Source organism: Ceratotherium simum, chromosome 15, assembly GCF_057802395.1.
Source record: "Ceratotherium simum simum isolate JZ-2026a chromosome 15, ASM5780239v1, whole genome shotgun sequence".
In the NCBI taxonomy this organism is placed as follows: Eukaryota; Metazoa; Chordata; class Mammalia; order Perissodactyla; family Rhinocerotidae; genus Ceratotherium; species Ceratotherium simum.
The window spans coordinates 30,804,271-30,826,792 of NC_141914.1; the positions used below are offsets into that span (position 1 = coordinate 30,804,271).

The 22,522-nt window shown below is 39.8% G+C and overlaps 1 protein-coding gene across 2 annotated transcripts in view; it reads left to right on the forward strand.

The window, feature by feature from the left end:
- The window catches only part of ATP13A4 (ATPase 13A4), a 120,039-nt gene that overhangs the window by 77,187 nt on the left and 20,330 nt on the right, over positions 1-22,522 (forward strand). For both annotated transcript variants that reach the window (XM_004424564.3, XM_087439432.1), the window contains exons 17-25: positions 673-784; positions 5,087-5,211; positions 10,161-10,324; positions 11,397-11,519; positions 12,769-12,848; positions 14,822-14,864; positions 15,257-15,366; positions 17,266-17,362; positions 19,085-19,157. In XM_004424564.3, the coding sequence (XP_004424621.1) occupies positions 673-784; positions 5,087-5,211; positions 10,161-10,324; positions 11,397-11,519; positions 12,769-12,848; positions 14,822-14,864; positions 15,257-15,366; positions 17,266-17,362; positions 19,085-19,157 (927 nt within the window). The remainder of the gene's footprint in view (positions 1-672; positions 785-5,086; positions 5,212-10,160; positions 10,325-11,396; positions 11,520-12,768; positions 12,849-14,821; positions 14,865-15,256; positions 15,367-17,265; positions 17,363-19,084; positions 19,158-22,522) is intronic.

Here is a 22,522-nt window from a genome sequence, read left to right on the forward strand (position 1 = left end):
CAGGATAATCTCAAACTCCCTTAGGACAATACATAAGGCCTTCATGATCTGACTCCTATCAAACTTTCCAGATATGCCTTCCTATTGTCACAACCTGTGTTTCCCTTGAGCTAAACTAACAACTCAAGGCTTGCTGTCTCTTCTCTCTGTGCCTATGCACATGATGCTCCCTCAGCCAAAACGCCCATTCCCTTCCTTCATCTAACCACTTCCTACCAGCCTGCTCTATGCACACTCAGTGCTTCCATAGCAGCCATAATTACTCAGATCATAGTTTTGGTCTCATTTGATTGTATTGCTAGCCTTCCAGCCTTTACCCTACTGGACACAGATCCTTAGAGTAGGGCCTGCAGTTCAATCTCTGCAGAGCCAATGCCTGACACAGAGTAGATTCTCAATAAATGTTTGCTGATTAAGCTAGAGAAAAAAGAATTATACCCTTTTCCCATCCTTTTTCCTTTTTTTTTTTGAATGCTTCCCATTTCAGCTTCACCGGATCCCAAAAGGTCAACCCTGGCAATGTGGTTATATTTACGGTTCCCACTGACGTGTTTGTGTACTTTTTTAGAGAAGTGTTTCTTGGGCAGGAATTGGATCTGTTTGTAAAGAATTTCTCTGCCAGTTCCAAGTGAGTAAATATTGCATACTAATCTTGTGTTATTTTCTGAACAGTACCAACTACTTTTGTTAGTGAACTTCAGATTTACACAACACAGGGCTTCCGGGTCATAGCACTGGCCTACAAAAAGCTGGAAATGGACCACCATACCACTGCCTTGATGAGGTAAATGGGGAGGATTTTGGTAAAGCAGAATGGTTTGGTGGGAAGATGCACCAGACTGTGCAGTGAACTCAGCCACATAGCTTGCTGGATTTGTGTGTGTGGAATGTTTCTGAACTTGGGAAACAAGGATATAGTCATTCTTTACCTTCCTAAATCACAAAGCTGATATGAACAATGACTGAGGGAATTTACGGGAAATAGCTGTATAAACTGTGAAATGTGATTGTACAGCTTGGTGAAAACAGACATATAAATATAACCATGTTTCAGAGAGGTTGAAATTGTGGTCATGCCCCCATTTTGAACTAAATACAAACAGCTAATTTTTTATTATAGTTGGTGAATTAGTTGAAAGTTAGAAAACATAACATTTGTCTGAAAAAAATTCTTGATAAGAAATACACAAGTTAATAAAACAAATAAATATAGCTTGGACTTAACACATAGTCTAGGTAATGTTTTTAGAAAAACAAGAAAAGCTTCAGAGGGGCCATTCTAGAGAAAGTTTTGATATGTATAGATTAAAATTGGGATGCTCGAAAGCTAAAATGGAGTGGAGTATTTATTAGTTCAAATTTATTTGTTGTTTTATTTTCCACTGTTTTGAGGCTATTGTGTTTATTTCACATCCAATGCCATGTCCAATGCCCTATGTCAGCCACTATTGGTAATACTACTAGGGAGATTATCAAGGCTTATTTTGTTATTTAGGATTTTAAATATGAAGGTCTAACATATTTATGTTCAACCCTGCCAGACTCAACACTTTCTTATTCTAACTACATTTTGTACCACATCCTTTAATATACTAAAATAAAATTCATATGTAACATGATCTGTACATATTCTCTGTAAAAAAACAAATATAATGCCATCCTATATAGTAAAAATAAAAGCAAAAAATACAATGAATTACAAAAGGGACTAATTCAATAAATGCTCAGCTGACTCCACTAAAAGAAAATGAAGCGATACATTGCTTGCACCTGTGTGTAGAGTCATTGCGGCTGCAACAGCTAGAAATGCAGACTGACACAGGTGGGTTAGACTCTGGAGTCTTGAATACTACCTGCAATCTAGCTGTCAGTGGGGTGACTCTGTGAAGTGCTTAAAAACTCTTGGTAAAACTGAATAAAACAGTACAATCTTTTCGCAATTTACATGGTAGTTACACTCCTGGAAAATTCAATAGAATAGTAAAAATGTGCAAAAATACTTTGTGTTTATATGTAAAGCAGAGCTGGGGGAAGTATAAACAATTTTATATGTGTTTAATATAATATAGTAGTATTAAGTATACTATAATAATACAGTATACTATATAGTATCATCATAGTATAATGTAAACTGTATAAGCCTGTACTGGCTTAGAAAGGTATAAACAATTTTTTGTGTCCATGAATGTCCTGTAAAATATTCAAAAAGCATGTGGGATGCAGGATCACTCTTCATTGTGCATTGGTCAATGCAGAAAATCTTGCATCCATGTCTAAAATGTTTCCCCAGTGACCTCTAGAGGCAGTACCACCCCTGCTGAGAATCACTGATGAGTCCCAACTCTGTCACTTTGTGCATGGGCAGTGAGGCCCAGAGGGGGAGGTGGCTCATTGAAGTTGTTGAGTATTGGATTCCTGGGTTTATTGGGCCACTCTCCCTGAGACCAGCTTAATGTGACCCTTAAAACTTTGGCTATTACAACTCTGGATATTTGCTGTAATTTAATCAACTCAGGTCACTCAAGTCAGAGAGCTAACAGTGAACTTTGAGATTGGATCTCACATTTTAAAGAAGAGGAAACTTGGGTCCAGGCAAGGGATGTGGGAATGGAAGGAATTAGGGATGGAACTTAAGTTTCCAGAGAGCCTGTGGACAGGGATGTATCAAGAATCTGGCTACTATGCTGCTGCTTCTGATTATTATCATAAAATACTTGCATATCTACAAGTTTCAGACTCCTGGCTTTCAGGCTGGTGCATGTCACAAAGCACTCCTGGTGGAGGCACATGAGCAATAGGGAATGGTGAGGGCTGCAGCACACAGGAGAGTATGTGACCTGGCCAAAGGCATTGAAATCTCAACTTTTCAAAAATCTGGTAAGGTCTAAACACAAGTTCACTAACAGGATCTGATCTTAGGTTGTCAATTTGACCCCTCCTGTGTTAAAGCCACATCACCACTGCTTATACTCATGGCTAAGTTAGTTTACCTAACCTTTACTAATCCCTGATTAGAGCAGAACACTCTTTCTTATACTCATGGCTAAGTTAGTTGACCTAACCTTTACTAATCCCTAATTAGAGCAGCACACTCTTTCTGTGGGGTGGGGACGGGGTGTGTGTGTGTGTGTGTGGTTACTCAGAGTGCTTCCAGCAACGATATCATAATTTCTTTGAAGGTTCTTGGCCTGCTTTATGCATATTTCATCTTTTAAAAATCACATAGATTTTAAGAACATTAAGAGTAATCACAGGGATGACAATGCTTGTTTGCATTACATGCCCCATTCTGTATTATTTTTGGATGCTTCAGGAGGAGGTATAATGTCTATGCAGGAAGCAGGAAAGGATAGCATGCTATTCCAAGTTGCAGAGCTTGAGACCCCTAGAGGGACTACTTCTCTTTATTTCCTGGCTCAGATTGAATACTCATGCAGTCTCTGCATATTCTCTTCCCCTTTTCCTTAGCCCGGTTCCTTGCACTTATTTAGATATTCAGCAAATGTCATTGATTTGACAGATTGACCGACTTCAGTTCCCATGAGAACCTTCTGGCAGTAGAATTTCTAAAGGAGGAAATAAATTTCCCCAGGTTCCCTGACAAAAAATGGTCACAGTAGGCATCAGAGCCTTTCAACTAGGTGAACATTTGCCAAGCACTTCCTCTGGGGCACCATGTGGGTGTTACTGAACTTGTTGACCCAGGCAGGCTTGCCCTCAATGAGTTGAGACAGACAGATCAGATAGCAAAGAATGATAATATATGGACAAATAAGTACAAGCTAAACTGAAGTAGAAGTAACACGCTGAGGGAGCAATTATTTCTATCCAAGGAAGCCTTTATGGAGAGGCGCATGTGAGTTGGGCCTCAAAATATAGGAAGGATTTCAGTACTAGATAATGGGGAACTTATAACTTTTTCTGTGAAATAAGAAAGAATGTCTCATGGCAGTCTAGAGCAAACGTTTAGAGATGGTTGAATACAGAGCATACCCATGGTGAGTGGTCCAAATTGGCTGGAAGTTAGGGTGGGTGAAGAATTTAGTGATAGATGAAGCTGGAAAGATAGTTTGGAATCAGATTATGGAGAGACTTAAATGCTGGGTTCCGAAGAATAGGAAATGCCATCCTCTTGAGCCTGCTCTGAGGCAAGTCGTCCAGGCTGTGTCCACTTCCTGCCCCTCTGGTGGAGGTGTTAGCAGTGTCCTGGAAGCATCACTAACTCTAGGTGACGCCCCTGACCTATGTGAGGCCCAGCATTGAGATGCACATGGCCAGCAAGGCAAGGTGGCTTTTCTGGGCGCCGTTTTCATCTGTATTTCAGCCAGATTTAGGCGGAGCTGGTGTCTTGCTCTTGTGTCTGCTAGAGATATTTGGGTCTCAGATAAATGAATCATGGAATAATCTTTGAACCCCCAATACCAAGTATACTCCCCTGCACTTGCCCCTGGGGAATATCTTGGAAATATTCTTGTGGTGAACGGGAGCCTCAGAGGCCTCACTTACTTGCAGAAACATTCGTACTTTATGCAGAAGGCCAATGCTACCAGCTGTGGGAGAAAGGGAGGGAGGGGCTCAGCCTTAAAAGAGGGGCCATTTATTTTGAGATTATGACCTCATATCTCCTGGGGCTAAAATGGGATTGATTATAGCCTTGGTTTCTAGAAAATTGGCATTTTATTTTATTTTTCTTGTGCCTCATTTATTTTTCACGATGTTTTGTACCACAGCTAGAACTCCTCTCCGGTGGTTGCTAACAGATGAGGTGATGAAAATCACCATAGCAGATGGAAGAGACCTTTGCAGTCATTTAGTTCATTCTTTACAGAGTTAAAGCAAATCTTTTGCTTAATAAGTACTCTCTCTTCCTCTTGATTCGGTCAAAATAAATGTCTCAGTATCCTTTGTGTCCCCCTCCTGTCTTTCTGGAAAGTTCTTTGGCACATACTCTGTGTCTAAGGAACAGTGCTTAAATGGATGGGTGGGAACCACTCTGACAGGAAGATATTTGTCTTTGTTTTTGTTTTGCTTCCTGTAAAAAAGACTATAATATGCTATTTCTGTTCAATCATGTATATACTTCCAGGGACAAGGTAGAATCAGATCTGATATTTCTGGGGTTGTTGATCTTGGAAAATCGATTGAAGGAAGAGACAAAACCTGTCCTGGAAGAGCTCATCTCGGCCCGGATAAGGACCGTAATGATCACAGGTACAGAACAAAGTGTATGTGAAAGCAGTAAGAATTTGATGTAGACAGACAGAGATTCACTCATCTAGCAAATATTGTTGACCACTTGCTATGGGCCAGACACACCATTCTAGGTGCTGGAGATGGGCAACAAAAGAGGCAGAGTTCCTGCTCTCACCGAGCTTCCATTCAGGTGGGATGAGATAGAAAATCGATCCATCCATCAATCCATCCATTAGCCAATCAATCAAATAAATAGCTGGTAATAAGTATTATGACGTATGTGACACAAAACAGAGTGATGTAGTAAAGTGTATCTGACGGGCTACTTTAGATGAGGCCTCTTCTCTGAGTGGACAAGTGAGATGTCACTTGAATGAGAAGACGTGAACCATACAAAGATGATGATTTTTATTGTTAAATGTTAGGAGAAGAAGAATGGTTAGTCACTGTGGTCTATAAACTATGCTTAAGGCCCGTCAATAATGAGATCTACGATTTTGGAGATAAAATTGCTGTCTCCTCTACTCGTATTCCCAAACCCCAAACACACACCCAAGGGAGCAGTGAGAAAGGGTTATGCAAGAGAAACGTGTGAAATTTCTTAACGAATGCTTCTGAATGGAGGGTAGATGATTTCCTAACGCATTCATAGTTTTTGAGTATGTGCCTTCCTTTCCCTGCTCTCATAGGTAGATGCATTCAACTCCATTAATTGTGTTACCAAAAAGATCCAATATTTCCCCACCAAAGCACTTACTACCCATCTCACTTCCCCTGAACCCAGTTCTATGGTTGGGAACTCTAGAATGTTTTTACCTCCCCCTCTATCCTTCTCCATCCCCCTAGTCTCCTCCCACAATCCAAGAGACTTTTGTCACTTTTACTCTCTCCACTTCTAGCACCTCCATCCAACATCTAGGTGTTGCTGAGTTAATTTACTACTTATTAGAATTTCCCTTACATTATGAACCTTCTGTTTCAGAATCTCTATTTAGCACTTACATTACACATTCTCATAATCTATCCTTAACCATTTAGATTTATGTAGAAATAAGAGTTGCTCACTCTTCATCCTCTTTCTTTACTTCTTCCCTCATACTGAAATTTCTGTTCTGTTTCTTTCCTTACTTGGCTATAATTTTTTCTCAAGAATTGTCCTTGGACAAGAAAGAAGGGTGATATGCTCTCTGATTTCTTACATATCCTGGAATATCTTTCTTTGCTCTGACAAGGGAATGATATCTTCCCTGGGTATAGGATTTTGGGGTTAGAGTCTTTTTTTATTAGTGGTCTGTAGGTATTATTCCTTGGTCTTCTGGTTTTTGATATTGCATATTACAAGTGCAATGGCAGTCCACTGTAGGTAACTTGTTCTTTGCAGCATATAATCCTTTTTCTTTAACTTTGGAGTTTAGAAATATTACCAGAGGGGCCGGCCCCGTGGTTTAGCCGTTAAGTGTGCGTGCTCTGCTACTGGCGGCCCGGGTTCGGATCCTGGGCGCACACTGACGCACTGCTTGTTGGGCCATGCTGAAGTGGTGTCCCACATACAGGAACTAGAAGGATGTGCAACTATAACATACAACTATCTACTGGGTCTTTGGGGAAAACAAGGAGGAGGATTGACAATAGATGTTAGCTCAGGGCCGGTCTTCCTCAGCAAAAAGAGGAGGATTGGCATGGATGTTAGCTCAGAGCTGATCTTCCTCACAAAAAAAAAAAAAAAAAGAAAAAGAAAGAAATATTACCAGGGTATGTCTATATGTCTGTCTTTTTTCATTAATTTAGCCTGGAACATAGTGAGCACTTGTAATCTGTCTTCTTCCTCTCAGGATAATTTCTTCTATTGGTCTTTTAAGTATTACCTTTGTTCTCTTTCTTTCCTTTTTCCCTTCTGGAATTTCTATTATTCACATGACAGGCCTCCTAGATCTATCCTCTCAGTCTCTTATCTTTTTTCTTGTGACTCTCACATTTTTATGATTTTGCTTTGTGCTTTAAGATTTTTTTTTTTGGTGAGGAAGATCATCCCTGAGCTAACATCCATTGCCAATCTTCCTCTTTTTGCTGAGGAAGATTAGCCCTGAGCTAACACCTGTGCCCATCTTCCTCTATTTTGCATATGAGATGCCACCACAGCATGGCTTGATGAGCAGTGCGTAGGTCCACACCCAGGATCCGAACCTGCAAACCCTGGGACGCCAAAGAGAAGCTCATGAACTTAACCACCGTGCCACCAGGCCAGCCCTTTAAGATTTTTTTTGCATCCATTTTTTCCAAACCACAAACTGAAGTCTCAAACATAACCATTATCTCTTTTGAATCACTTATTGAATCGTTAAGTTCTTAAATTATGTTTTGGGGTGGGAGCGGCTCTAGAAACCCTTTCTGTGTGTGTGTGTGTGTGCTGCATTTGAGTTTCGTTAAGTGCACTCATTACTTTTAATGCAGGTTTCATTTCTCTTCAGCAGCTACTCTGCTTCACCAGTCACGTGTTCTCATTGTCCCGCCTGATCTTTTCCTATCTAGCTTCCAGGACTTCTTAAATAAGTTGTTATATTCCTTCGTCAGATGATTGAGGCTCAGGCCTGGGCTGCATATCCTAAACAGTAGAACTCTCTCGGGCGGTGGGTGCAACATGGGTCTGCGTTGCATGCAGACTGGCTGCTGGTGCCCTGCTGAGGCTTGTGGAGGAAGCCTCTCAGCTCTTGGGGCTCGCTGTACTCTTCCAACCTCAAGGTAGAACAGCTCCTTCCCACTAGTTAGCTCTTTTGAGGATCCTCATAAGTATTTTGGTAGAAACCTGGGAGAAGCCGTGTTAGGGATAGCCACCCAGGTGTTATGTTATACATTTTTTAATGATTGCTCTGCGAATAACAATATCTGTACCTGCCCTTTCAAGAACGCTTACCACCATAATGTCCCTTACCTTTTCTCCCTTATGTTATAGTTGTCACGTGTATGACAGACAATGAAAACTCTACCAGACATCGTTAAAGTTTTTACTTTCAACAGTCAAGAGTTAAAGAACATAAATGAAGAAAAAGAGACTGTAACGTTTACCCAGATCCTTATTATTTCTGTTGCTATGTTTTCATTCCTTATGTCACAAGTTTCCCTCTGGTGTCATTTCCTTTCAGCCTGAAGAACTTGTTTTAGCATTTCTTTTTGAACATGTCTGCCGGCAACAAATTATCTTAGTTTCCTTTCATCTAAGAATGTCTGACTATTGCTCCTTCATTCCTGAAGGATATTTTTGCTAGCTATAGGAGTCTGAATTGACAGTTCTTTTCTCAACACTTTAAAGATGTTGTTTCACTGTCATTTTGCCTTTGTGGTTTTTGATGAGAAATCTTTGATAATTTGAATAATCATGCCCTTATATGTAATGTATTGTTTTCTCTAGCTGCTTTTAGGATATTTTCTGTATCTTTGGGTTTTTAGAAGTTTGATTATAATGTTCTGGGTGTGGTTCTCACTGAGTTTATCTTGTTTGGGATTCACTGAGCTTCTTGAATCTGTAAATTTAAATCTTTTCCCATATTTGGAAATTTTTCTGCTATTATTTATTCAAAATTTTTTTCCCATTTCAATTTCTTTCTTCTCTCCTTCTTGGACTCTAATGACCTGAATGTGAGCCTTTTGATATTCTTCAGTCACTATTCTTTTGTTTCTTAAATTTTCTCTCTGTTCTTCAGATTGTATAATTTCTATTGATCTATCTTCAAGTTCACTGACTCTTTCTCCTATCATCTTCATTCTACTATTGAGTGCATCCAGTGAATTTTTTAATTTCAGTTATTATATTGCTCAATTCTAAAATAGCCATTTGGTTCTTTTTGTACAGAGTATATTTTTTTTCAGCTGAGAACTTATCTTTTGTCATTTATTTCAAGAGTATTAACCTTTACCACATGGAGGAGGCTTATAATAGCTGCTTTAAAACTGTTGTCTGATAATTCCAACATCTGGGTCATCATGAGATAGATAACTGTTGATTGTTTTTTCTTGAGAATTGGCCGAATGTTCCAGGATTTTCCTATGTAGAATATCCCGAACATTTTGAATATTATAGATATGAGACTCTGGATGCTGTTAAAATCCTCTGGAAAATGTTGAGTTTTTTTGTTTTAGTAAACATAACTCTAGGACATTGGAGGTGATTAACATCATAGCTCAATTCTTGAAACTTTTGCTATCCTTCTTTGGCTTTGTTCTGCACAGGCAGAGGTCTGAGTTGAGCCTGGGACTTACACAGCTCATACACTGAATTAGTCTCCTTGTCTAGCTCTCTCCTTTCTGGGATTTCCCCTATAACTCTTCAGCCCTCAGGTGCCCCTTTTCCTGGTTCCTCTGGCCATGAAAACTAGGTTTCTCTGAGTTTGAGCTACCTGCACAGCTCTGGGTACTGGGGCTCACACTCAGGTCAAATATGTGAGAGGAAATAGAAAAAGAATTGAGAATCTCACCACCACCTTGTAGATGGTTTCTCCAAATTTAACTCCCTCCCACATTCTGCCTGTTTATGTTTATTTTTCAAAGTCCTTGGGTACTTGCTTTTTATATTTTGTCCAGAGTTTTCCATTGTAATCAGTGGGAAATAGTAGAAGGCTTACTCCATCTTGGCTGCAAGTGGAACCACCAGATACCATATTAATCTAGTAGGCTTTTGCCAAACATTTACCAAGCTATTAACAAATGATAGAAATAGGTTTGAATTTAGCCTTTTCATTTTGCCTTCCTACTCTGACAAAAATATACCGGTTGTGAAGTAACCAGATGAAAAGCAGTAAGAACCAGAAAAGAGATCATGGAATCATAGGAGGTCAGGGCTGAGTGAGACCTTAGAGATTATTTCTCTTCACACCTAAAATAAGATCTGAACTCCTTATCCCAGTTTTCCAGCCTCTGTATGAATTAGTTCTGTCTCTTCAATCTCATCTTGGGATACTCTTCCTTTCTTCTAGGTGACAATCTTCAGACTGCAATCACAGTGGCCAGGAAGTCTGGAATGGTTTCTGAAAGCCAGAAAGTCATTCTTATTGAAGCAAATGAAACCACAGGGTCCTCATCAGCGTCTATATCTTGGAAATTAGTAGAAGAGAGGAAACATATTGCATATGGGCATCAGGTATGCCTAAAAACAGATCTTCTGCCATATTATCTAACTTGTCTCACAGTTTTGGCACCTGAGCAGCTTCCACCGGCAGAGGTGTACAGGTGACCTAGGGTCAATATACTTCTCTGAATGTCTAACACATATGCAGTTCAATGAACTCAATTATATCAGTTTCCCATACCGTTCCTACTGAGCTTTAAGATGCAGTGCTTTCCTGGGTGCTTTTAAACTTAAAAAAGTCTTTAGCTATTTATGAGAAAGAATATAGTAAATGAGACTGCAAACCTGATTTTCCATTTTTCCCTTGCTTGCCAGCCATTGCATTGGGTTCAAAGGGGATTTAATCCCTAGGAGAGATACGGCTGTGTACATTGGAAAATCAGACTTTGTCTTCAGGGTGGGAGAAAAAGTTTTATTTGTTTATCTCCAATCTTGTCAGTATCCTATCTCTATTGTGTCCTTGTGGAACAGTACTAATTCTGTAAGAAAAAAATTTGTAAGTTCTCACTTCAGGGAGAGAAGTGTTAAGCTGCAGTGTTTTTGTATTTTACACTTGAAATGTGTGAAATGTGCTGTTCTCTGGGACTCACCGAGATCAAATCAGAATGAGAACAGGACATGAGTAAGTGATATTCTCCTATTCACTAGAGGCTGTGATGTGCAAAGATTGATCCAGCAAAGGGAAAGTGCTTCTCTCAGGAATCAGGGCTGGAGTGTGACTTTTTTTTTTTTTTTTTTTTGTGAGGAAGATCAGCCTTGAGCTAACACCTGCCAATCCTCCTCTTTTGGCTGAGGAAGACTGGCCCTGGGCTAACATCCATGCCCATCTTCCTCTACCATATATGGGACACCTCCACAGCATGTCTTGCCAAGCGGTGCGTCGGTGAGCGCCCAGGATCCGGGCCGGCGAACCCCGGGCCACCGCAGCGGAGCACGTGCACTTAACCACTTGCGCCACCGGGCTGGCCCCTGGAGTGTGACTTTTAAAGAGAGACTCTGGATGGTCATCGTTGCCTTATTTTAGATGTGCTTAGATATCCTAACCACTCTATCAAATCTAAAATAATTGTTTCTTGCTTTGCAGGACAATTACATTAACATCAGGGAAGAAGTCTCTGATAATAGCAGAGAAGGAAGTTACCATTTTGCCTTAAGTGGAAAATCCTTTCAGGTTATAAGTCAACATTTCAACAGCCTACTACCAAAGGTAAGGTCTAAGAGGGTACCAATCTCCCAGCAAAGATGCTGACAATGTCACTTACAGAGCATGATCCTTAGTGATTTCAAACCTCTAAATAGGGAAGATACACCTATTGAATGTATCATAAGAGAGGCAGATATTTTTGTAGAGGTTCCTATTGTCTCATTTCCTACTAGATTTAAAGTAAGTAAACTTGATTAGCCAATTTTCTGTCATCTATAGGATTAAAGTATCAGTGACTTCTCAAGTCATAAGGATTGCTTTTGGGTAGCTGTTACTATATTGCCATGGTTAGGGGTCTCACAGTAGAGGGGAAATCCAGCAATTATACAGGAAGGCAAGCCAAGAAGAGAGGAATTTCATCAGGTTTTTGTTAGAGGAACTCTATACAGAAGAGGGTCTAACTTAAAACTTTACCGATGAAGATCAAACCCATAGTGCGGACAGGTAAATTATATATATATATAGCATGTGATCAAACTAGAGAAAGACTGTGTCTAATGTAACCCGAAGATAAATTATTTGTATTCAGTTGCTCATCATCTTAGGCACTGTTTAAGAAAAAAAGAATAAAGACTTTGAGGCTGAGTGAATACTAAGCTGAGTTTACTGCCAAGAAGAGCAGGGAGCACATAGACAGATCTAACAGAGAAGAATTTAGACTCTGTAGAATGGAGCTCAGGTGGATGGAGCTAGTATAGATTTTTATACCATCAAACCATCAATGTTCCATAGCCCAAATTAGGCTTTGGGATATCAGCTGAGTTTCACAATTGGTCAAGCCCAGATGTTATGGTTAAGTCAAGGACTGCAAATAGTCACTTCTTCACTGTTAGGCTGTTTTTCCGCTAGTTGTGAAGAATTTTCTGAGATGTAGTTGCCTTCTTTCCTTTTCCTGGGATCCTGATCTCTTATTATCTTCAATTTCTCATACTCTACTGGTTTAAGTTTCCATTAAGCTCAGGGTTTTTTAGTACCACATTCTCTGTAGTAGCTGAGCTAAATTCCTGTAGGTCATCATTTTCATCAAATATTTTTGTTAAGTAGTCATTATTACCGATTTCGGTCTCCCTGGTGACTTTTCTGATGACCAAGTTCTCAGTGTATGTCTTAAAATCCAAAGGAAGACTTCTTGGAAATAAATTTTTTTCTCATTCATGGATATCATTACCCAGTCAGTGTTCTGAGTGTTTTCAATTATTTCATGTATGATCAGCTGACATGATAAGAAATTTCCGTTTTGGGTTCCTCACAGATACTAATCAATGGGACCATCTTTGCAAGAATGTCTCCTGGGCAGAAGTCCAGTTTGGTGGAAGAATTTCAGAGACTGGAGTGAGTTCTTTACCAATCCAGGTGGTATGAAGTGCGTGGAGGCGTAACAGTCAGGGGGAGTGTAAAAAGAATATGTCACTCAGTTTAGCTAGGGCAGCAGTTGTTAACCTGGCTGCACATAACAGTCACCTCAAGAGCTTTGAAAAAATAGCAATACCAGGACATGACCATACAGAGATTCTGATTTAATTGCTCACGTAGGGCTTGGACATCAGTATTTTTTCAAAGATCCTCACATAAATCAACTTTGCTTCCAGAGTTGAGGACCACTGAACTAGAACATAAGGGGCATGAAAGGGTATGGTGAGAAATAAGCTGAGAAAGGTAATTTGAGCTCAGATTCTGAAAGTACAATGAAAATTTAGACTTCATTTTTGCAAATTATCATCACGGTTATGATACAGAGAGATACATATGACAAGAGATTCACATAACCCTAAAAATATTAAAACATTCTTATGCCAACACATCCTCTCCATCCTAAATCAGAAAAATACTTCTCTTCTAACACAAAGGGTCTCCGTTGACAGAGTGGGCAGTGCAAACAAACTGCCCATCATTTGAGATCCTTTATTTCTTGTTAATGGAACCCCAGGGACTCCTGGAGGCTTTCTCTACTTCTGGCGCTGGACCACATCAACATGACTCCTACACCTACTCACTCCTACTCCATCCTCCTACTCACTTGATTCACTTACTAGGCAAGCTTCTCAATTCGGAAAACCCTGTCTTCTCAACATGGTTGAAAACCTGGACGGTAAACTAGTTGCCTTCATATAGCAGTGTGGAAGAGAAGTACAGCGAATTCTGTAAATGCTGTCAGAGAGCTTCTACCTTATAAAGCAGACTGTCCATAGTCTTTGTCAACAATTCAAGAGAGTAGTATTCACCCAGCCTCAGAAAGTGATCCTGAAGTGGGGATGTATTTTCTTTCTTCAACTTCTGGGCCTGGCATTGCATTTTTGATTGAATGACTGCTGACACAGCAGATTTCCTCTCATGTTACTATTAGCAGCACCAACAACTAATTCTTTTTTTTTTGTCCTCCAAAATAATCAAGTTTTATTGTAGACTGTCCAAATTAGGATGTCCAGATGAGGTCACAGAATAGAAATCTTTTCACATTAAATATTTCTCCCCCATAGAACACTTTGTTTTCTCAGTCCACTGGAGGGGAGAAGAACAAATATAAATTTTGTCAAAAGAAAACAAAATATATCCCTTAAAAGGGGTTAGAAAACTAGAAGGAAGACAGAGGGTTCTACAAACAGTGGATGTATAGTTGATGTTATTAACAATGGATGACAAAGTTAGAGATAATGGAATAAAATTAGGCAAATTGAAGTTAACTCTAACCCTATAAATCAAGATCCAAAGTATGAACAGTCTATGAAGATATTTAAGTCTATTCACCTTCTGAACTACAGAGTGGGCCCCCCACAGATCAAAACCAGTGACTTCCTGTTCATAAATTACTCTCTGGGAGTCAGCCAACAACTAATTCTTATTTATCATTTTAGAATTTATAAGGGACTTTCCCATACAGCACCTCACTGAATACTCATAACACTTTGTAGGGGAGAAAAATGCTAGTCAAAATGGGAAAGTGATCAGATCAAAGATCTGGATCTTCTCCTACAAATCCTGTGCCCTCCCCACTGTGCCGTGCTATCTCACCATCCAATTGTGAGCTTCTCTGTTCTACAGCTGAAAAAACTGCTTCCTAAGCAGTGAAGTGCAGGATCTCCCTGAAACACTTGCAGGCAGGAATGGTGTGCCGGACTTCTTAATCAGTTGTAGGACCTGTTGAGTCACACTTTGCTCTTAGTCAAGCCAGACTGTTGGGAAATTCCCTTAAAATAAATAATAAGTTTGAAACCCAAGGAATAAAGTTCATTTTATCTTTTTAGTTAGAGAAATTAGCAGGTAAGATTGCTTTGATCTCCTTTACAATTGACATGGTTTCCTTTTAGTTATTTTGTAGGTATGTGCGGTGATGGAGCCAATGACTGTGGGGTAAGTAGCTGCCAACGTGTGGAGACACAATCACGGACTTCACTGTTCTTGCCCGGAGCCCCTTAGAGATAGGATCTCCTGGAATATACACCACCTCCATTCTTCCTGATGGAAAAACTGATGTCGAGGGTTTCGACTAAAGCCAAACAATGACTCATTGGTCAATATAGACTAAATGGAGCAGAATTTGGTTCTGAGGTCCCCACTTCTTTGGCTAGGTGTCTTGGTGCTATCTCTTTCTTATGCAGCAGGCACACAAAATCCGATGGTCTCCTGGCTAGTGCGGGGGCCCACCAGCCACCTGTGGGCAGCTTAACTAGCCTTTTCTTATGTGGCCCCAGGAGAGATGTATGTGAGTGTGTGTGGACAGTAAGCTGACTCTTTGCTTTCAGGCTTTGAAAATGGCTCACGTGGGCATCTCTTTATCAGAGCAGGAGGCATCTGTGGCCTCGCCTTTCACTTCCAAAACTCCAAACATTGAGTGCGTCCCTCACCTTATCAAGTAAGTAGGCACTTTCCCCCCAGCATTGTTTTACTCTCTCCTGACTTTCAGGAGTAGAGCCCACTGCTCTGCAGGGCAGAGACCAGAGAAACTTTGTGTCCTTGGGAAGGGAGGGTGCTTTGTGGGAGAATGTAGTCAAACATTCTACTCCCCAGTGGACTTGCCAGGAGTTAAAAATAAGCCTGAGAGAGCTGTGGCATTTCTAATGAAAATCATTGAATAGGTTCTTTTAGAAGATTGGAATCTGGAACTTGTTATGCTCTGAAAATGTCAATCATGCTGTTATTATTATTATTTTAAATGTATCTCCTTAGATACTTTATAATGGGGGATGGACAGAAACTTCCTTTTCTTCGCTTGCCTTCCTTTCTTCTTGCCTCTTTATGCCTCCTTGGAATATCCTTTCTATCCTCAGTTTTCGAAATATTTATTCGTCTTTGCTGTTCCTACTAAAATTTTCCTTGGGACATTATTCCCTCCATGCCTCCCTAGAGTATGTACTTCTGCTACATTTTATTGAATGATAGAGGTGGTTAGCATTGTGGCTGCTTTGGGTTATTACAACTAGTACATATTTACAGCTTATAAAGTGCTTTAATGCCTATTATCTTATGCTTCAAAACAGCCTGGAGATGCAGAAATGGTCACTATTTCTTTTACAAATAAAGAAATGGAGGCTCAGACAACTTAGTTGATGTGCCCAAGCTCACACATCCATGTAGGATTGGATTTTGTATTAGAATTGATTTTGTTTAAATGTGTTTTATCTACAAATATCGTACTCTTTCCACCACCATTAAAATAATGACTTGGGCAGCTCCTCCCAGTTGTTTTTTATTCCTTCATGCATTCAGCAAATATTTATAGAGTAGGCCCTTAGTACCAGGAACTGGTGGAGGCTTCTGGAACCCAGAAGCAAGTAAATCAAACATCCTTTGATCTTGTGAAGATTTCTTCTGGTAAACAAGTCAGGCAGTAAACACATACACGGCTAAATCAAGAGGAATGTGAAAGGAAGGAGGACGGCTGGGGAGCTGGAATTGGCTGCTTCAGACGAGGTGGTAAGGAGGAACCTTTCTAAGAAGGAGAGGGATCAGGAGAAACTACCTCCTAGGCAGAGCAAATGGCGGCAGCAAAGCCCTGATACAGGAAAAAGCCTGGTTTGAGGATCAGGTTTTGGAATCTCAGGAAACCACTATGACCAGAAGTAAATTTCAACTCTATTTTTTTCCCAAATGAAAGAGATAAAAATGGCACTTTATAAGTAATCTATTTTGTGCTTTAAATATATACTAGTTACTCAAAGTCAATTAACAGTATCACAAATAAACATGCTCATTGTTTCTGGTCTATTTAAATTAGTCATATATCATGACTACTTTGAGTGTGCATGTTTTTTCAGCCCAGTTTTAGAAAAAGTTGGGACTACCAAATGAAATTTGAATGAAATGTTTGCCAAATTCCTGAAGCACCTGCATGAAAACAGCCTCCAAACCTACAATCTTATTTAAATACCTTAGTTCACAGACAAAGAAACTGTGACCGAGAGAGGGGAAATGACCTTACAAATCACATTAGTGAGTAAGAATGACATCTGGGGCCAGTTCCCAGGTCCTCTGATTCTGAGCTGAGATAACGCCCATAGTAAGGATGGGAGTAACTCTGCATCTGGGCTCCATGGCTGGATCAAGGCCTGTGGACCTTGGCCCGGCATATGCTAAATGTGGTCATCGAGCATCCTGACAGCCAGCTCCCCTGGCTCAAGGCTGTCCAGTCTGTCAGACAAACAATCAAATAATCAGGCCTTAGATCTTTTTCTCCTGAGCTCAGCTGAACAGCACAGAATAACTGACCTCACTTCTTTCCATTACTTTCATGTCAATTTCTTTTCTCACACAGGGAAGGACGTGCAGCTCTTGTGACCTCATTTTGCATGTTTAAGTACATGGCCCTGTACAGCATGATTCAGTATGTTGGTGTTCTGCTGCTCTACTGGGTATGACTTGGAACCTAGCCTCTTGGTTAGTGAGAACTAAAACACATGGTGGTGCACTCTCCATTTGCAATGCCTCTCGAAGAGAGAGTGCAAATGGGATATTCAAGCACCAAGAGCCCCTCTAAAACTTAAAGTTTTTGAAAGTAAATCAGAAATAGACAAAGGTACACAGGAAAAGTTGTTGGTGTCAATTCTCTGACTTTCTGACATAGAAGCTTTTTATCTAGTGGTAGCTGAGGATCAGAACTGAATATATCACTTTCTCTCTCACTGTTGCTTTCACCTGCTTGGACAAGGTCTCTATCTTCCCAATTCCATTGTGGCTCTACCTGAGCATACCATTCATTAAAGAGATGATTCTCTGATTGAGATGCTGGTAAATGTTTCATAACTGGCTCTCCCTGGAAAATCAAGCCCTGATTATTAATGTTTGCCAATTTCAGTGGAGTAAATATTCTCACCATGGCTAGTTTTAAGTTGGCTAGTTTCAGTGACCTGATGTCACTGAACATGGAGTTGGGAAGAGATGTACAGTAGCATACCATTATATGGTTCTTGCACCATATAGATATAAGAGTTGTAAATAACCTCAAGAGCATAGATAAGAGTAAAATGTAGGAAAATGATTAGGAAGTGCTGTTTTGAGTATTCATTACTTTTGTTTTTAGTATAATTTATTTAATGGCAAATTTATATAATTTAAGTTTTTATATCAGCTATGTTCAAGAACCAGTTCACAAAATTCCTAAAAATTTATCAACTGACTCTCATGAGCCAGCATATCACTGATCCCCTGAATATAGGGATTTAAAAATTATCATATCATACCGCAAAAAATACACAGGTCTTGTGATGGTTTTCACTATTTAAAAAAATATAATAAGAGAAAACATATGACCATCGTTTGTGAACTCAGCATGTGAGCTTCTTCTATTAACTAAAACTGAGAAAGTGAATTCTATTTGTGCTGGAGATATCTAGATTCATCTCTCTGTCGTGCCCTCTTGCTCCTGGGTTGAAAGTTTTAGTTCTGTTATTTTCAGATTACCCATGTCTTTTCCCACTCACCAATGAATGAGCTGGAGAAGGAGAAGCTATTTTAGAAATTTGGCCCTATTTTGAAATCATGATAATTCTTGCTCAAAAGTAGAGTCAAACATGGATCATCATTATCTCCTTTCTACTAAGAGGTGTGGGACAAGGAAGCAAGTTATTTGAAATCAGGAAGACCTGACCATTTTTTCCTCAAGAACATCAAAGTGCTTTATCAGGACTTTCTAACAACACCCAAGAATGCAAATAGTGGGTTCAGTTATTCTCATTCTCCATTGGTAAAATTTGGGTAATAGCACACATTTGTCACTTACTACTGTTGGGAACACACTGTTTTATTGTGCCAGATCAAACCCCAACTTTTTTGCTAACAATTAGAAAAGAGAGCAGAGATAAATCTAGTCAAGTGAGATGTTTCCCTCAACGAGGGGTGATATTGATGTGCAAGGGACCCAGCCTCGAAAGCACATGATGGTGGCCCACCCGGTTAGAGAGGACTTCGCAGCCTTGTCTCTGAGTGCTCCCACCAATGTGAACAGGCCCCTGACCACCCCACCTCCTTGTAATTTACTTGCAAATCCCATGTTGCAGCGAGAAAATGAATGCCATTGATGCAAACTTCACCCAGAAAGACACAACTTTTTTGAGCCACTTTCCTTTTATTTTCAGGAGACGAACAGCCTTTCAAATTACCAGTTTCTGTTCCAGGATCTGGCCATTACAACTCTTATTGGTGTAACAAGTAAGGCATTTTTAAAACTTTCTTCTCAGAGGTGCTTGCCTCCACTTGCTTCCCCCACCCCAACAGGGTTAGTCTGGGAGAGACAGCAGCTGCAGCAGCAGTGGTGTGGGACTTATTCCCAAAGGCGTGTACAGAGAAAGAGGGAATAGGATCCTCATTTTTTAGTGCTGAAGGAAAGTGTTAGCAAAGGAAAAGCTGGCTAGTTGTTTTGCGGTTTTCCACAAAACATAGGGCTTCCCTAAATGGTCACTAAACATTTAAAATGAAAAAAGCACCTTGAAAATCAGGAACACTGACTTCAGTGTGCTTTTAGGTGTAGTTACAGTTGAAATGTGCCCAATTTATAGACGCTAATGGCTTTTATGTTTCCCATCTCCAAATCCTAGCCTCTCAGGATTTAGGACGGAGATTAAAGTTAATCTCGCCATTATGCCGCTTCCACCCCTCTCCTCATAACTAATATATGAATTGTCTCCTCGAGTTTCCTGCTATGGGATTTTTTCCCAACCTGCCCACTAACCATCATCTTGATTGTATTCTCTGCTTTTCTCTCTGTTACATATAAATGCCAAGAACTCCACTTGTACTCTTAATTCTACCCCCTCCTACCTTCTCGAGGACTTTGTTCCTGTAATCTCTTTCTCCATCATCATCAACTTTTCTCTGGTCTACTGGGTCATTCCCATCAGCATATAAATATATTTTCGTGTCTTCTTTCTTTAAGAATTCTTCCTTGACCCCAAATCCACCACTAGCTGCTGTCTGCTTTATTCTCAAACTTCCCGAAGGGTTGTGCATACCCACTTTCTCCACTTGGCATCTCTAATTCTATTGTTATTTCATTGCAATCAGCCAGATTCTAACATTCAAGGGCATGAATAGGGATGCTGGGCCTGTGCTGTTGTTTGGTGGGAGGGAGTGGTATGCTGGAAAATGTTTAACAACTGGTTTTTCAAAAAATATTTGTATATATATGCACATAAGTTTATTACTAACTTTATTGAAAAGAAAAATGTGTCATGAGCAATTTTCAAATAATAATAAAATATATACTGCTCTTTCTTGCAAATTCCATTCAGCCAGTTGATTCTCTCAGAATGCTTTCACTGAGTTTTGCCAAACTCTTGTATCCATACACAACCTATGGTTGCAACTGATGACTGAAGTAGTTTCACCATCAATGCTGGTTGATGTTTTTCTTTCCCTGTATGAGCAAAACAACAAGACTCGGGTTGAAAATGTAATCATTCGTCAGCGATGTGAGCAACTTATTTTCTGAATTGGATAACAGTTCTTGAATGCTGGAAGAATATTTCCTCAGTTTTAAACAAAATTATTTATGATGTCATGGCTACAGATGTGACATACTTTTATGTTTAATCTCCATTATTAACTTCTAGAACATAGGTAATACTAAAACGTAGTAAAATAATTAGAAAGTTATGAGTTTTGAGTATTCATTATCTGTGTTTTTAACATTTTTATTTAATTGTAAGTTTACATAATTTGCTTTTAATGATGGTTATGTTTAATAACTGGCTTGTGTACTTAGCAATAATTGGCCCTTGTGAGCCAGTATGAGCCAGTTGCAGCCACCACTGGCTGGGAGGGTACACATTACCGATGCATTAAAAAGTACTAGTCTTAGATTGCCTCTTCTGCATGTCTCATGGTCTTGCTTTCACACTATTCCTCTTATAGCCTCTCATCATAATCTTAACAGCTATCATGCCACCTTCTCATTTAAAAAACTTGTTCAAAAGCTCTGCTTTTGGAGAACGTGCTCAAGGGGAGCAACTGCTATCTACACTTCAGCTGCCACCTCCCCGACTCTGCTCTTGTCAAGTCCACCAACGACCTCCTCGCTGTCAACAAGTGACCACTTCTCTTTCCTCTTTGTACTTGAATCTCTCAACAGCACTCTCCTTCCCCAAAAGGGTTCTCTCTTGGCTTTTGTGATACCACATGCTCCTGGATTATCAACCACTTTAATGAATACAGCTTCCCCATCTCTTTTGCTGGCCTCTCCTCCTTTACCTGTCCTCTAACTTTTAGAATATTTCGAGGTTTGTTCTTGGGTTTTCTTGTCTTTTCAATCTATACCATCTCCCTGAGTGATTTCAACCAATCCTATGACTTTAATGTCATCTGTATGTTGATGACTCCCAAATTTGTATCTTGGGATATGTTGACACATATCCTGAGTTCTGAAAATGCAGCTACTCAGCATCTAATCTTAGATATTTAGCAGGATGCAGACTTAACATGCCCAAACAAAACTCTACTCCGCCAGATCTGATATTTAACAAAATTATTAAGTATTTACTGTGTGCCCACTTTGTACTACTTGCTGTAATAAACACTTGAAATACATCAGTGAAAAAAAGTAAATTAAAATTCCTTTCCTCATGGAGCATACATTCTGTTAAAATAGCACCACTCTCTACCTGGTTGTTCAAAGACCTAGAGTCACTCTTAATTTCTCTATTTTCTTTACCCTTCACATCCAATATATATGAATTTTTTATTGGCTCTACCTCCAAAACATACCCTGCATCCCTTCTCTCCACCTCTATTGTAGCCACTGTCACAAAGTGATGTCACCTCTCCTGTTGATTGCTGTAATAACCTTACAACTGATCTTGTTCCACACTTGCTGCCTTCCCCTCACCCCCCATTTACCTTTCACACAGTAGTGACAGTGTTATTTTTAAAATATAGATTTTATTGTCATCCTCTTGCTTGAAATGCTCCAGTGGCTTCCCATTTCCACTAAATCCAAAGTCGAATATGGTTTGGCTCTTGCCTACTTCTCTAACTTCACCTCTAACCACATTGCTACTCACTTACTTGTTCCTGGCAGCCTCGCGTTTCTGTCACTCAAGCATTGCCAAGCTTGTGGTCACCTCAGTACCTTTGTTTTTGCTATTTTCTTTGCCTAAAATACTCTCCCTTTAGATCTTCATGTGGCTTTGACCTTTTCTTATTATTCAGACCTTAGCTCAAATGTAACCACATCAGAAAAGTCACTTTAGGTAATGACTAAGCCAATTATTCTCTATCACACAATTTTGCTCTATTCCTTTTTTTTGAGGTAACATTGGTTTATAACATTATATAAATTTCAGGTGTACATCATTATATTTTGATTTCTGTGTAGACTACATCATGTTCACCACTCAAAGACTAATTATCATCTGTCACCATACACATGTACCCCATTACCCCTTTTGCCTTCCTCCCTCCCCCTTCCCCTCTGGTAGCCACCAATCTAATCTCTGTATCTATGTGTTTGTTGTTGTTGCTGTTATCTTCCACTTCTGAGTGAAACCATATGGTATTTGACTTTCTCCATCTGACTTATT